This window comes from Pholcus phalangioides, unplaced genomic scaffold (genome assembly GCF_987345545.1).
Source record: "Pholcus phalangioides strain wild (caught in Gottingen) unplaced genomic scaffold, Ppha-v1.0 ptg000015l_1, whole genome shotgun sequence".
In the NCBI taxonomy this organism is placed as follows: domain Eukaryota; kingdom Metazoa; phylum Arthropoda; class Arachnida; order Araneae; family Pholcidae; genus Pholcus; species Pholcus phalangioides.
Window position 1 is genome coordinate 78,233,307 of NW_028301608.1, and position 15,965 is coordinate 78,249,271.

General features: G+C 38.0%; 1 protein-coding gene across 1 annotated transcript; it reads right to left on the bottom strand.

Moving 5' to 3' along the window:
* Positions 1-200: 200 nt before the first annotated feature.
* Positions 201-13,189, bottom strand: LOC149076741 (uncharacterized). The gene is made up of 3 exons (XM_089244380.1): positions 12,948-13,189; positions 2,889-3,020; positions 201-1,372 (listed from the first exon to the last, which is right to left on the bottom strand). The coding sequence occupies exons 1-3, from the start codon at positions 12,994-12,996 to the stop codon at positions 1,131-1,133; spliced, it is 423 nt and encodes a 140-aa protein (XP_089100506.1). The 5' UTR covers positions 12,997-13,189; the 3' UTR covers positions 201-1,130.
* Between the last annotated feature and the right edge of the window lie 2,776 nt (positions 13,190-15,965).

The window sequence follows — 15,965 nt, forward strand, 5'->3', positions numbered from 1 at the left end:
CATTTTCAACAGATCTGATTGCAGCTAAACACTAAACTGTTTTGAAGGTGGTCATCAGATGCGCCGACATGAAGAAAACATTGGCGGTGCTGAAAGTGGCTGGTCGTCCCGTCAAGCGCGTACGTAAGAGAGGGAAGGTGCATTGCATTGTTTTTTCAGAAATTACTGGGAACTCCGCCCCCTTAGAAAATTTATTGGTGGGGGGCCCTCAAATGACCTCAGCCCACTAGGTTCCGGCGCCTATGGTGGTCATTGCTTTAGTCTGCATAGCTTCGACTTCCAGACTAAGGCTGGTATTTATACGCCATCTTTCCAGTCTGGAAACAAAAACTTGAAATAGGGTAGACATTTAAAAAAATAAACGTAAGTATTTAATGCATAATTATGTTTTCAAATGTATCCACGAACAAATTACCAATTGTTGCAAAAACTTCGGCCCATCAAAGTGATGAGCTAGAGTAGGGCATAATTATGATGTTTTTTTTTACCGGAGCTTAAATTTTCAATTAATGTTTTCGGAAAAAATGAAAGATGAAATGAAATTTCTATCATACTATTTCTACTAGTTGAAAGCATTAAATGGTGTTTATAATTAGGCACCTTCCTAACTTGTCAAAGCTGGATTAAAGCCCATCACAATCGAAAGTTTCCTTGGGAGATGAAATACCACGTGCAATCACAGCAGACAAAACCACCAATGTTGCTGCCCAGTCGTGAACTACCCGATGTATTCAGTTGCCTAGCTTAGAACCGCTACTTGAAAGGAACTACCAAAAAACTAGTTCCAAAAAGTTTTTCTGCAGTAATTGGAGTACGTTTCATCATTTTATCGTTTTGGGTCAAAGAAGGGTCTCGGGGCCAAAGTAGCCAGCTTTTACGATACCTTGAAGAATATAATAAAATATTAGATGAAACATCTCAAAAACGCGGTAACTATGTAAAATACTTTACATTGGAAATGTTGTCGGGGGTCTCTATACAGGATGGTATAGCTGTCGGCGATTTCTTAAATATTTAACGAGGGCATGATTATTATAATACTATCGTGTTGTTTTGTTGTCAAACGAAATCATTCCTCTTTTCTTTTATATGATTTCCTCTTCATTGTATCTTGACTCATCAGATGTTTCTCAGAGAATTCGAGACATCGCAAAGGAAATAGCAGAGACGAGAACGATCGAGATTTGCGTCGGTGACGGTACGACAGTTGCGTCGCCAGTGTTGCATCCATCTGTCTTGCAGCAGCTGACGCAGTCGTACTCGTCTTTGCTTCGATCGCAATCATCGAGCCCGAGCCCCGAACTCTGCTGAGGATCACGGAAAGTGCACGGGGCCAATGCGCAGCTCTTCTGAATCAGAAATCCATGCTCTTCTGCGGAAACAAAAGGAAGTTAGTCATGATGTTGATACTATAGCTGTTAATAAAAATTAAGACATTTCCAGGTGAAAAGGAATGAATAAAAAAAATGGTTTATTTTAATTAAAGTTACTGTAAATATATCGATAAATGTGGAGTAAGTACACAGCAAACACCTCTTAAAACGGACACCCCGAGGTACGGTCACTCTCTTTTACGGCCAAATAATAATTTCTCCGTATGCTTGAAAACTCCTGATTAACGATCACCCCTCTATTACGGACGAATTTTTTGGTCCCACCGGTGTCCAAAAAAGAGAGGTTTCACTGTATTATGTTTCACGAGACGACCGTCGAATCGTCTTAACTACTAAATAACGGTAATGGCTGACGTTCAAAGCTCGAGACGAAATACTCAGAAATTGTTCACAAGAATAATACCGTATTCCCCGCATTAACCGGTATGCCGGGAATCATCGAGAGAAGAATCACATGCTGGGGCTTCCCCTATTTTATGGCATCCTGAGAAATACGAGTCACAGATTGAGAAAAGTTGTTGAATTTCTGGACTTAAAGAATCGGTTGAATTGGCTGAAGCTTGTCTATTCTCTGCAGTTTAGGGTCCTTCGTGTTTTACAAACTACATATATATTGTAGGCATATTTTGTATATTTCATGATTTTCGATAGAAAGTAAATTATTTCGTCACAATTCCAATCCCGTCTCAGACAAGATCACTTAGGGCTAGGATTTGTATGCACTAAAAATGGAACGTCGTTGCTGATTGTTAACAGACATTGAAATTCAGGTTTTTCAACCAATCAGCAATGACATAGAATTGCTAGAGCATAAAAATATTAGCCCTTCAATGACACTGGTGTGCGGCTGCAAATAGATTAACCATCTGAGTCGGTGATGGTAACTCGTGGGAAAAATCGGGGAATTTTTTAGCGTTTGTGGGAAATTTTGAGAGTTTTTATAAAATATAAAGAGAATTATTTATCTTTAATTATTTTTTTAATTTTCTGCTTTTCTCTCTCTCTCTCTCTCTCTCTCTCTCTCTCTCTAAAGCTCTTTAAATACACTACTTGCCTAAGTATTTTTACCTATGGATGGTTGCACATTAATTTTGAATTTGGAGGCAAATTTTGGCTCGATAAGGTTAGTTAGTAAAACGAAGAATTTCTGCTCATACAATAAGTAATGGTTAAAAATAGTTTAGACTGCATCAATACTTCTCATTATTATATTATTTTGCTAAAACTAATGTTATTTGAGATAGGAATGACAAATTTTTTAGGGCATATTTTTCGTTTTATAGAGCATATTTACAATTTTTAAGAGCATAAATGCATATTTGATAGAGCATTTTTTAGAAGTTTTTAGAGCATAAAAATCCTAGCCCTACTAATAAGTTTTGAAAATATCAATAAAGAATATTTCTGAAAGAAGAGGGCTTCGTTGAATTCTGTGTAATAGAGATTGATAAAATTCGAATTTTTTTAATTTAACTAATGATAATTTTTGCTTACTTGTTTTGGATAACCTTGTCATACAGCTGTCGTATGCTTGATCGTCTGGACACGGAGTCAGGAACTCGTCCGTACAATGCTTATTTTCCACTACGGCGCATTGGTAGCATTTCAAAACATCTTTTGTACAGTCTATGAAACGTCATTGAAAGAAGAACAAAAACGTCATTAGCCACTGCATAAAATATAGCGCTCTTTCAAATCGAAAAAAAACAAATGCCAAATTGAAGTCTTTGCTAAATACTTTCGTAACTGCATAAAATAATGCATACAATCACAAACAATATCGCTTATGCATGCTATATTTCTCGTACATTCATTATATTATGTACAATTATAGATATTTGAAAGAAAACTAAATATGATGTGAAAATGATGCGGAATATAAAAATTTACAATATGATACAGCGCAGACTTTGAAGGGGTTGGAAGAAACCACTCACAAGATACGAATGTATATCTCACAGCCGAAGTCTGGCCACTTCGCGAAAGGTCAAATCTCTTAGGTAAAAGTAAGATAAAAAAAGCGGGATGTTTCAGAGAGGGAGGATGCTTTTGAAATTTCTATTAATGTGAAATTTTTTTTTTCAACCATGTCAGTAATAAAAAATAAACAGAGAAATCGAATGGAAGATGTTTCAGTGCTTTATATGACTGAGAAAACGCTAAAGCCACGTATATACAGGGAGGGTATAATTAAAGTTCCCGTAGTCTCTGAGTAGCTTTTCTCAAAAACTGCTTATCCAAATACAGCCAAATTTTCAGGATATGAGACCATGTCCGAGAGATTTACGAAATAAAAAAATTCAATTTTCGACCACCAGGTGAAACTGTTTTGGTCCATGGGAAGTATATACGGGACCTTTAATTATAATCACCTTGCATATATATATATGTGTAAATATGTTTTTCACGAAGAAACAGTGAGTGTCCAACTACTAAAATATTGTAATTAGACTAAAAGTAATTGGTGAAATACTGCGAAAAATATAAAAGCGTAGCAACCGGTATTATGGCGTATAAAATTTACTCCCGCGCGTAGAATCAAAATAGGCAATTTTCGATACCATTACCATACTTTCATTTCAATGCTACACACCGGTTCAAAATCAACATTTTCTTTTTGCTTGAAGAACAACAACATATAGTTTTGTTTTTATTGGATAGATGGCAGCAGGGTTTCCAGCTCAATGCTCTTTCTCGAATGCATAATATTAGAGTTTGAAAATTGATATGTAATATGTATTCATGTGCGGCACATGAAAAATAATAGCTGAAATTCTACGACAAACTAAAGTATAGCAAACCGGCAAAAAGTCCCACCGGTGTGCAACATTAAGATGAATGATATATGGTATCTAACCACGTAATGTTAATTTTGATGCTGCACACCTGTTTCAAACGAGCAACAAGTTTTACTTCAAGAATTATAATAGATAGTGGGTTTTGTTTTTGATAAATGGCAGCAGAGATTTGATACTTTTTCTCTGGTGTATAATAATAGATCCCATTATTGTTACGCTGGAATTACTGCTGCCATCTAACAGAAATATAAAAGAATATACATCGCAAAATATACCTTAAGTTTTTGTTAATTTCAACTTTATTTACATTCGACACACCATAAAGAAAAAAAAGTTTTTTTTGTTCAATAATACATAACAATAAAATATCCATATAACGGGTCATTTGTCCCCTATACAATAAAGAGTGCTTGATTGATACATAACAATAAAGTAATAACTGAAGTTGTCCGCGGCAAATCATAAAAACATATCAATCGCTATTATGGCGTACGTAGTTGAACCGGTATGTATATCAAAAATGCCATATATTATTCATTTTGCTGCTGCCTACCAGTTATGAACCAATAACAGAATTTACTTCCAGAATTATAGCAGATAGTTTTGTTTTTGTTTGGTAGGTGACAGCACGTGTCCCAACTCAACTCAGTTTCTCGAATGTATAATAATAGAGTATAAATTATATGAAGTATATACTAATTCAGAAGGTTGGGAATTTTCCTCCTGTTATTATTGTTCTTTTCATGTGTTCACAAATTATTTCTCATTAATGCCAGTCCACGAAATTATTCACTTAATTTCACTGGTCCGCAAGTATCATGGGATAAAAGGCAAAATCTGGATTATTCCAAATAAATAGAAAGTTGCTAGCAATAGGGAGGTGGGCACTTTTTCGACAAAAACAGACAACGCTGTTTTGTCTACACTGAAATAGACAGAGATGCTATTTCGCGTTTCGGTTTCTTTTCCAGCAGGGTGAGGACGTGCTTCTACTTCTTCTATACACATCCGTGATGATGATAATAGTAATAATAAATGCGAGAAGCGAAACTTGCCGCAGACAGAAACATACAAAAAAAGAGGAGAATTTCTCTTTCCCGTTCCTTTTCTTGTTTTCAACATAGAAAATGGCTTTTTCAATCATGGAAGAGAGTAATAGTCTGAGTGAGATACAAGTATACTTCCACTGGTACGCAGTGGACTTGGCAAGAGTCTTTCTTCTCGAGACATCAGTGGTTTCTTTTAAATGAGCTTTTCCACATTAGAAATTCATCGTTCATAGACGAATTACTCGCGTCAAATTTTTCATCATTTCTATATTTCTACTTCGTAAAATTCCCGACGTGAGAGAAAAATATACATGCGGCAGATACTGCTTATAACGTTCCCTCTTTGATCTTTCACTACAACCCCCATTCAAAAAATTAGAATATAGAGAAAAACGCAAAATTTTTTATTTCAAAAATTTGTATTATATTTCAACGAAGACATAATTTCACAAGTTTCAAACAAGTACGCCAGATTCTACATAGTTTGTAGAAGAATGTGTCACAAAAGAAAAATTATACAGTAAAAAATAAAAACGGAATGAATTTCTACACGAAAAATCATAGAATTATAATGCTTTTTAGTAGTTGATTCAAAAAATTACAATAAAATGGAAAGAAAAAGCATCGATTTTTGAAAACAAACAATTCAGAAATCTTCAATACTTGGTGGCATCCCCCTTTGCCCCGATAGCACCTCGTAAACGATTTGGTATATTATTGACAAGTTTTTGACAGTCATCGCTAGAGATATTGGCCCACACGGATTTCAAGGTAGACAAAAGTTCACTTTTGTTCTTTGTGGCGAATTGCTGCAGTCGTCTCTTCATGATGACCCAAATATTTTCTATTGGCTTCAAATCGGGTGAATTTCCAGGCCAGGGAAGCACTTTAACTTTATGTCCTTTAAATTAATAATTCGTCTTCTTTGAAGTATGACTAGATGCAGAATCTTGCTGGAAAGTGAAATCGTCTTCAAATTAGTCTTCGGACGATGGTGGCATGAAATGGTCTAAGACTTATGGTATGCACTAGAATTGACAGTTACATTCAAAATGCAAAGCTTTCCTGGGTCCCCAGCGCTCATACAGCCTCACACCATAACAGAGGTAGCAAACTTCACTAAGCGTTTCAAACATAGTAAATGGTTCGAGTTTGCAGCGACAAACTCGGATGCCTTGATGACCGTGGGACACACAAAACATTGACTCGTCCCTAAAAAATACGTTTTCCCAGTCTAATTGACCCCCATGCAAGCACCATCGAACTCTAGCAGTTTTATGCTTGGGAGCGAGAAGTGGCTTTTGCTTAGACGCACACGATTTAAATCCAAATTTATGCATTCGTCTGAGTGGGGTGGAGGATCATGCAGTTACTCCTATTTCCTTCCACTATCGGTGAAAAAACTGCAAACTTCTGAAGCGGTTTTTCTGCATGGTTTTCTTCAACAGTCTATCTTTGATGATTTGTAGTCGCCGTCTTACGACCACTATTACCACGATTATTCTGAAAACTACTGTATCGCAAATTTTTACTTACACTTGCTTGAGAACATCTTGCTTTTCGGGAAATTTCCTGTTGAATTAGGCCTTCTTCCCGTAATGGGAAGAAAACTTCCTATGAGAAGTTTGGTAGAAATAGGAACGCGTCTTTCTTTCTGCCCATTTTCAACGTATAACTAACTAAAACCTGCTTGCTAACAAGTATTTATAGTAGTAGCGCATGCGCATTAGAAACTTTTATGGTAATTTTGTTCTCAGCGTCAACCAATAAGAAATATTCACAAATATTCTAATATTTTGAAAGTTATTTTGCCTCTCCAGATTATTCTAATTTTGTGAATGATTACATTTTTTTAACTATCCTATATTAATTTTGAGTAAAGGAGTGAATAATATATATTTCCAAGTCGTGGATGCCAGCCCTGTGAAGTTATTCAGTAAACAGGTGTAACGTACGAAAGCAATGGTGCACTTTAGTAATACTGAGTTCGCGCCATTTATTCACTGTGACGGTATGTATACGGTTTCTTCTTCTTCTTCGGGTTGCATTTACATGCATGATGTTCTTTTTCTCCTATTAATGTTTATGGAGCGGCCGTTTCAAAACGCGCTAGCGCGTTTGCATTTCATGTTAGACCATGCATTCTTTGATGACAATTGTTTGTATTGGTGTGCACTATCACCTCTGAAAGTTTTGCCCATCTTTTCTGAATCACCCTGTATTAACAAGATGCCTAAAAAACAAAAGTTTATGTTATTTGTGGATTTTCCACATTCGCGGTCACCTCCGGAACGTAGCCCCCGCGAACACCGAGGGACGATTGTAATCATCGAACTTTTCCGTTTAAAGAGTTTAGCCGCTTTCAACGTTTTCCCATGACGGTTTTTTTTTTTTAAAAGACGTTATAAGCGGATCCACTGTACATGCATTTATATCTTGTGATTACTGTTGTAGTAGAGACGTATTAGTAGAACAAATAAACGCTGCTGCTGTGTGTGCCGTCATGTAGCATCTCACGCTGGATTCTCATCGTGAGGATCCAGGTAAGAATCCCTTTGGTCGCACAGTGGTCGTCAGCCGAATCTGATTTTCTTCTTCGCTTTACTTTTTCGAGGAGCGAATGTGAGCTGGTCTCCCTTTTGAAAATATTTCTACGAAACGCGCTATATACAAAATATGAAAAATCAGGATATTTTCACGTCAAAATATGGAAGCAAGATGGCAGCACCCAGCATCAGTATTACACGAAACAAGCGTGCCTCTGCCGACATAAATACGTTAGGTCCATACATATAGTCAGATGCACCTTTCGGCTTGTACCAATTCGTTAGAAGTTTTCCCATGGAAATGTTTACGGGATGCATTGTATGGTTAAGTATGCCTAAGTGCACTGCATGGTTTAGTGTAGTAGTAGATTCAAAATGGTTGATAATGAGGATGACAACTGCCCACCTTAAACTAAATAGATTTCTGAGCTCGTCGTCGCGATTATTCTTCGATTAAATCCGCTAGTACCAGTAGAAAATTAATCACACTCAACAGTGCGTTACTCACACTGTTGAGTGAGATTAATTTTTTTCTGATTCTCATCAATGCAATTCGACCAACTTTCGATATTACCTATATTACGAGACAGTTGATTAAAGCTTTAATGATTAATGTTTCATCATTACAGCAATGATTACTCAAATTACTGAACATTACAATAGAGTCAAAGAACTGAAAGGAGGAATGACATTGCTTCGGTTCGAAGCAAAAAATTAGCAGCTGTCGTTTGGTTTTCACTTGGTTTGCCATTATTGGCGTCCTGCCATATACAGTTGACTTTTATTGCGTGCGTCATTATTTTCCGAAAATAATTTGTGATTACGGTATATCTCACGCATTTTTGTTTACATCGCATACGGTACATGGAACGCATAGAAATCTATAACTTCTCGAGAGAAAAAAAACCGATAATTAAGGAAAGTGATGATGTATTTCACATGGTAAACGATGAAATTTCATCTCAGGAGAAGTCATACATACAACAAGGAAACTTGACAGAGAGAACACATTTCTCTCGTGAAGGAAAGGTAAAACGTCTCATTATATGTTACGTCTCTTATTATCAGAACGAAAACGGTTTTTTTCTCTAATTTAAGATCGTATCCGTGTTTGCAAATGATTCGGGATTAGCTTTACGATTCAGACGGAAAAATTCATTTTGATGGATCTGGACAAATAATTTTGGCTATTTTGATGTTTCCTTCACGTGGCTATCGCTGTCCCGTACGCATTTTTTTTTAGTCCCCACTGCTTAATTTAATCACATCGGAAGTTGGAGTTTCTGATAACAATAAACGAATGATAACTATATAAGTACACTGACCGTACATCCCGTTTAGCTGAACAAGACGAATGGTAGGAGTTTATTGGTAAAACGGGACACACAACTCTGTTTTCCTTTCCGACATACTGTAATTGGTTGCAAAATGCTCGATCGTTCCATTTTGCCGTTCCAAAGCGGGAATTTTTTCTTTCCCTCTCAAGCTAAAATCGTGCAATTTTTTTTTATATTCAGCCGTTTTGAGGCGTTAAAATGAAACTTTTTAATGTACATGACGAATTACTATCATTCTTTATTAATGTACGATACGTATCATAGATTGTCTTGAGAAAGTCTCTCGGAAAAAAAAAATTCGAATATGGTCAACTGAAAGAAACTGATCAAGAACTGATGAAAATAACTTTTTGTCACACATCTGTCTTCATTATGGGAAGGCCATTGCAAAAGCAGCTCAACACGTAGCTACATGGATCACAGCGAATACTGGTGTGAACCGATTACGACATTGGTATAGAAATGTTTATCAACAAGGGAGGGTGAAGAGAAGCCTTTGTAGCAGGATAAGGATAACTTACAGGGAAAAAAATAAGTTTGGTTAAACCTTAGCTTCAGAATGCGCAAAAAAAAACTTCCGACGGGAAAAAAATGATAACAGTATCCGGCGTCCCGATAACTAAAACTAATTTTTTACCATGTAGTGATATTGGTCCATTCCGTTCTTTGCGAAAGTGATAACAATACCAGAATGATAACATTTTCCAGGGTGATAACATCCGACCAGGGTACAATCTCCTTCGAAGAAAGCGTCAGATTTTTCGTCAATTTCTGAAAATTATTTCATCTCTTTCTTAAGGAGATCGAATCATTTTCAGGAAATGCAACTTAAATCAGGAGCTTTCTTTTTAAGCCGCGACCCAAAATCAACAAGATCAGCTTAGCGACCTGTGAGATAGTTTATTCTTCAAAATTAGTGAGACCAGTGACGCATTTACAGCAGACTGTAAGTGGATTTCTACGACCCTTTTCAGAAACCCCTGTGGCTCAAGTTTGGGTTGCGACCCATAGCTCAAGAAACCCCGGCTGTAAGTGGATTTTTACGACCAGTCTCTGAAGCCCCTGCGAATCAAGTTTGGGTCGTGATCCGCAATACTGGAAGCATTAAAGAAGAGGCAAACCACTGTAAAGGGATGTGCATGTCTGAAACGCATTGTTAGGGAACCTCGACAACCGACGTAAAAATTCCAAAAAAAACTGTTGGGGGGCCCAGGAACCACTGTTGTTGGACGGGTTTTCACCCATTTCGGGCATTTGCTCTACTCTGACGAACTTTTAAAGTAGCCAATGATTCAATCCCTGTCCTGTTTGATACACATGCAAAACTTGGCGTTGATCGGTCTAAAATTGTAGATTTGTATAAAGAACAATCATATATACATACTTTCACATTTACACTCATTGCCATAAAAATTTGCGCACCCAGAAGAAGTCGTCAAAATGAAACGAAATTTTACACATGTAAGTACTACGTTGATATAAGTAAGTGATTAGAAAATCCAAGAAAAAGGATAATTTATTGCAGAAAAAAGTACAGATGAACAGAAGTTTTAGTACTCTGTTGGACCCCCTCTAGCACGAATGCACGATGCAATACGAGCGGGCATTGAGGCATACAAGTTCCGTATGATGTCCTGAGACATCTCGTTCCACAGTTGCTGTAAATGCGCCTCTAGTTCGACCAACCTCGTAGGGTGTCCAACTCGCCGTCCCAAATGATCCCAGATATGCTCGATTGGTGACAAATCTGGGGATAGAGCAGGCCAGGGAAGGGTGGTAATGTGGCGTAGGCAGTCTTGTGACATTCTTGCTGTGTGTGGCCTAGCATTGTCTTGTTGAAAAATGGCTCCTGGGAGCCCTGCCATGAGTGACAACACATGTGGCTGAAGGATGTTATGGACGTACCGCTGGGCTGTCATTGTGCCATGGATCAATATTAGGGGGTGACCGTGTATCGTAAGCAATGGCACCCCATACCATGACACCAGCTGTGGGAGCGGTGTGTCGCTGTAAAGCGAAGACAGGATTGAAGCGTTACACCACGGGGCCTCCACACACGAACACGATTGTCATCACTGCTCAAGTTGAATCTCGATTCGTCGCTGAAGACGACCTGGTTCCATTCCGTTGCAGTCCAATCCCGTCGTGCTCGACACCACTCCAAACGGAGGCGTTGGTGGGTGGGTGTCATTGGCAGCACAAGTAATGGGCGCCGTGATACCAGATGTCCTTCAGTCAGGCGCCTTGCGATGGTTCGGGAAGACACAGGGGCCCGTAGTGAAGCTGCTGCCTGTGTCTGGATAGCGGCCAATGAGGCAGTTGGCTCTACGCGTGCGTTTCGGAATGATGTGACGGTCTTCTCGACGACTGGTCTGTCGAGGGCGTCCTGAACCTGGTCGCCGTGTAAATGACGTCTCTTCTGTCCACTGGTCCCAACACCTCCTCACAGTAAAATCAGAACGGCCTAGTTGATGAGCTACTCGCCGAGCTGACCACCCATCTTCCATCATCCCGATGATTCTTCCCCTATCGAACTCTGACAACTTCTCATATGGTCTTCGACGGTGGCGTAACGGCATGTCTACCTCAGCATTTCCTTTGCAAATGATTAAATACACTCCAGCAAGCTCTGCTTACCTGTTTTATACTCCAAAGAGAACGAAGTTCAACGCCCTCTAGTGGCATTACGCAATGCGCAATCACGCTGCATTTCTAATCATTTGCATATCTGCCCGACATGTACCTTCAGGCCAACTTTCGTTTCGATCCCACAATTATTTCTTGGTGCGCAAATTTTTATGACAATGAGTGTATATATAAGAAGATACGCGTAGTGCACGTATCATGTTCGAGTGAAAATAATTAATTAGTTTTAATGAAGAGAAGAAGGGTTATACATTTTTCCATATTTATCAATTTTCCATTTTTATTTGTGAACTATGCATAATCGCATGTTAAAGTGATAAATGTAGAGAAATTTAATCAGACTTTGTCGAGACAATTAGTGATTATATGCATAATCACTTTTACACAAAATAACATATACATTCTAACATTTGAAATTTATAGGAACCGATTGCGATTGAAGTCAAACGTCGTATAAATGTGGAAGTTGTATAAAGAAGGTTAAACTATACACACACACACACACACACACACACACATAGCAGCACCTTCCCATTAGCGGACTAAATATTTTGTCCAATGGGAGATCCAATATCGAGAGGTTGCACTGTATAGTTGTTTTCCACTGCTATTCATAATTATCTTCCCCCTGAATTCCTAGTGATGCCTCATGGGAACCAAAGGGTTCCGGGAATCTACATTGGAGCACATCACAGCTGCAGAATTCCAATCGTTTCAACTAGTTATTTGCAAGTCTTGAAAACAATAAAATGCATTCAAACATATCGGTTGTGTAACGTTAAAAAAAATGTTGTGTGGAGGCATTAAATAATCATTTTGCAAATGACAGCTTTTGAACTTGCGTAACCGAAATTAACAAAACATTACAAAAAATAACTAACAAGAAATATGGGAATTCCCCGCGAGCAAATGAAGGGAAAAAGTTATCTTTTCAACAGATAAGCAAAATAGAAATCCGTTTATAGGTTGACTTTAATCATTATTCGAGCGCATTACCTCAATCACATTACATCGCATCATCATTATGATGGCACTTTTGTTCAAAATAGCATAAATCTTTATGTTACTGCTCTTGCAATATTGCTGCATAAACTCGTGCTCCCAAAATGACGCACACAAACACACAAAAAAAAGGAGTAGTGAAATCAATACGAGCCGAATAATGGTTATTACTCACCAACGCAAACAAGCAACGGAATAATCAGAGACCATTCGATGATTCTCATCCTCGGAATTATTTGAAATTATCGCGTCGATTTGCAAGAAATGGAATGCACTTATGTTTAGATTCACATCAGCGACAAGGAAAGATGATGGTGAGGGTATGCACTCACTTCGTTCTGTACCTTGTATCCAGAGGAGTGATAGAAACTGTCTCTGGCGTTCCTCTTTTTTTTCCCCATCCTAGAATTCCGGCAGGATGGTGCTGCAAAGTATCGATTTTGTTTGGGTCAAGCTCCGGTAGCGCCCCCTTGAAGCAACTCCAAGGCTAGCACACAAAACACATCACCATAAAACTAATAAGTAGCGTGAAAGAATTTGACGGTGGGATTCTTAGCGAATATTTAAACCCATGTAAATAATGTATTTTCTTATGAAATACGGTCGAATTCCGTTATAACGAACTCCAAGAGACCGGAGAAATCACTTCGTTGAAACGAAATGCCGTTATAAAGGAATTCCAGGTCTTTGCATTGTTCCTATGTATATTTATCTGGGCCATTGGAAAATCGTTCGTTAAAACGAGAATTTCGCTACAACAGAATTCGTTAAAACGGGATTCGACTGCATTCCTGGAATAAAGCATAGCTGTAATCAAGAAAAAAACCCATAAAATAGTCGTTACAAAATTAAATGTAAAATAAATGTCTATATACTGTATCTGTGCAAGATGTTTAACAAATAATGTCTCTGAAAGGGATAAATATTCTTTGGTTGAATATAAATTTAAATTTGTGTATCTCCAAAAATGTATTTAAAAAAAAGAATTTGTGATAGAAAATGCTATATATAAAATTGTAATTGGGGGATAAAGAGGAGGGGTATAAATTGAGATATTGATAGCTCTTTAATTCTTGATTTTTTTCACTTTTTGCGTGAGTATCTCAGTATTAGTTTTCAGACAGTCATTATTCTAGCGCGTGAAAAGTAACAAAATCAAATGATCAAACGAGAATTCATATCGGCGAATTTCCATTCACATGTCAATTTTTTCGGTACAATAGAGAGAAGGGCAGGTTTTATTACTTTAATTTCTCTTTTAGGTGGATTTTCTTTGAGCCCTCCCTCATAGAAGAAGGAAACATGTCACTACATGGCTTTGCACAGAAGTTTATATTATTTAAATAGCCTTTTTCAATTGACTTCCAATAATTCGACGATTTCGGTGATTCGGCACAAACTTGGTGTCTGAACTACAACTGTGTTAATACTGTCCTTAACAGACTGAGCCTTTTTATCTACCATCAAAGTAATATAAATTCTATCCTAGAATATTCGAACGAAAACACGTACAATTTAGCATTTCATAAGGGGGGAGAGAAATTAAATTTCTATTTCTAAATACAAACATGTGCGTAACTTGAAGTTTGAACCTTAAAGGTTGTTTGGGAGGATGGGCGTTTCGCGCGCGCGCCAAGACGAGATCATTAACAGGTCATTTATTTTTCTCTATCAATTCAGGTTCATCTAAATCAGTGATGGGCAAACATTTTTTGCTAGCGGAAAAATTTTGGTGGGCCGGACGTATTTGAACTGTGCTTCACAACTTCGAGGCGCGAATGCCCAGCCGATCTCCCCGTTAAAAAGTCTCGCCACAGAGAGCAACAGGGCTACTACAACGGTACAATTATTCAATCATTACACTTCACTCATAGTTAGAAAAATTGATGGAAAATGGCGGCACTATAACAAGCATTTCACAGAAACAAACGTCACGTAACGTTTACAACGCATACACGCACATTTTCCAGCATGCCCCCCCCACCTCTTCATTGAGACAGAGCGGCGGGCCGATCTGTGTAGGAGGAGGAGGAGGACATATTAGGATATCGATTCATTCAATAGAATCTGCCGATAACGGACACCCATGTGACTTTCCTCTTTTGAAGTTCTTCATGCATTTCATGTCCACAACACACGTGCCTACTCATATTGTCGTATTCATGTTGCTCACCGAATAAGGTGCTAAGCGAGATGGCACAGGTGATCCCTAATTGTATATATTCCCCCACACACAATACTTCTATTTTGTATATTTTCATCAAATCCACCGGAGCGAGTGAACTCAACCCAATAAAGCTGATGCTGGATTCTAGTTCGTAAGTCATCAAACCCATTTGCTCACCAATAAGGTGTTAAGCGAGAGAGATGACTCGCTCTGATGGATATATATTTTTATTTCACAATAAGATTCTCATTTCGTTTTTTCTTGTATCCTGAAATATACCATAATATGACAAGTGTATGATAACAGATGAGATGGCATGGGAGCCCCCTCCAATTGCTTTTAAAATATACCTCCATTCTAATATGCGTACATTCATCCGTCTTAACGAAACCTCGGAACTTTTCTCTAACTTCCAACCCCATCTCGTCTGTAATCACCACAAAATTTGTTAATGGCGACAGTATCCAATTTTCCGGGGAAAATATGTTGAAACAATTTTTGTTTGTTCTTTTTTTCCTTTTTCTTTTTTGACACAAAATAAAGTGTTCCGGACTCTGCCACGAAGCTGGGCTAGAAGAGATCTCGGCAACGGGGTGAGTCCAGTGGCAAAGTTCTGGCACTCGGACACCCATGGGACCAAAAATTTTGTCCGCTAATGGGGAGTTACGATATACAATGATGCAATCTAGTTTATACGACTTTTGCATCTATACGACGTTGGACTTTAGTCGCAATTGGCTCCCATACATTTCAATTACTGTCAAAGTGATACACCGGTGGTTATGCATAATCACCAATCTTCTCCGTATAAAAAAAAGTTTGATTAAATTCCACTACATTTATCACTTTTACCAGTGATTATGTGATTACGCGTAATTCACAAATAAAGTTGGAAAGGGCGATAAATATATTGATAACCTTTTTGTATGCTATTATAATCTTTCAACTCTTTATTAAACCAATTACAGTAATTGCTTAGAAGTGAAGTGGTGGGATGTGCTGTACACTTTCAAGTCACTCACGATT

Coding starts and splice junctions, on each gene's coding strand:
- LOC149076741 (XM_089244380.1), bottom strand. CDS start 12,996: ATGAGAATCATCGAATGGTCTCTGATTATTCCGTTGCTTGTTTGCGTT. Junction 3,021..12,947: donor TCCGTTGCTTGTTTGCGTTG/GTGAGTAATAAC, acceptor GACGTTTCATAG/ACTGTACAAAAGATGTTTTG. Junction 1,373..2,888: donor GACAAGGTTATCCAAAACAA/GTAAGCAAAAAT, acceptor TTGTTTCCGCAG/AAGAGCATGGATTTCTGATT.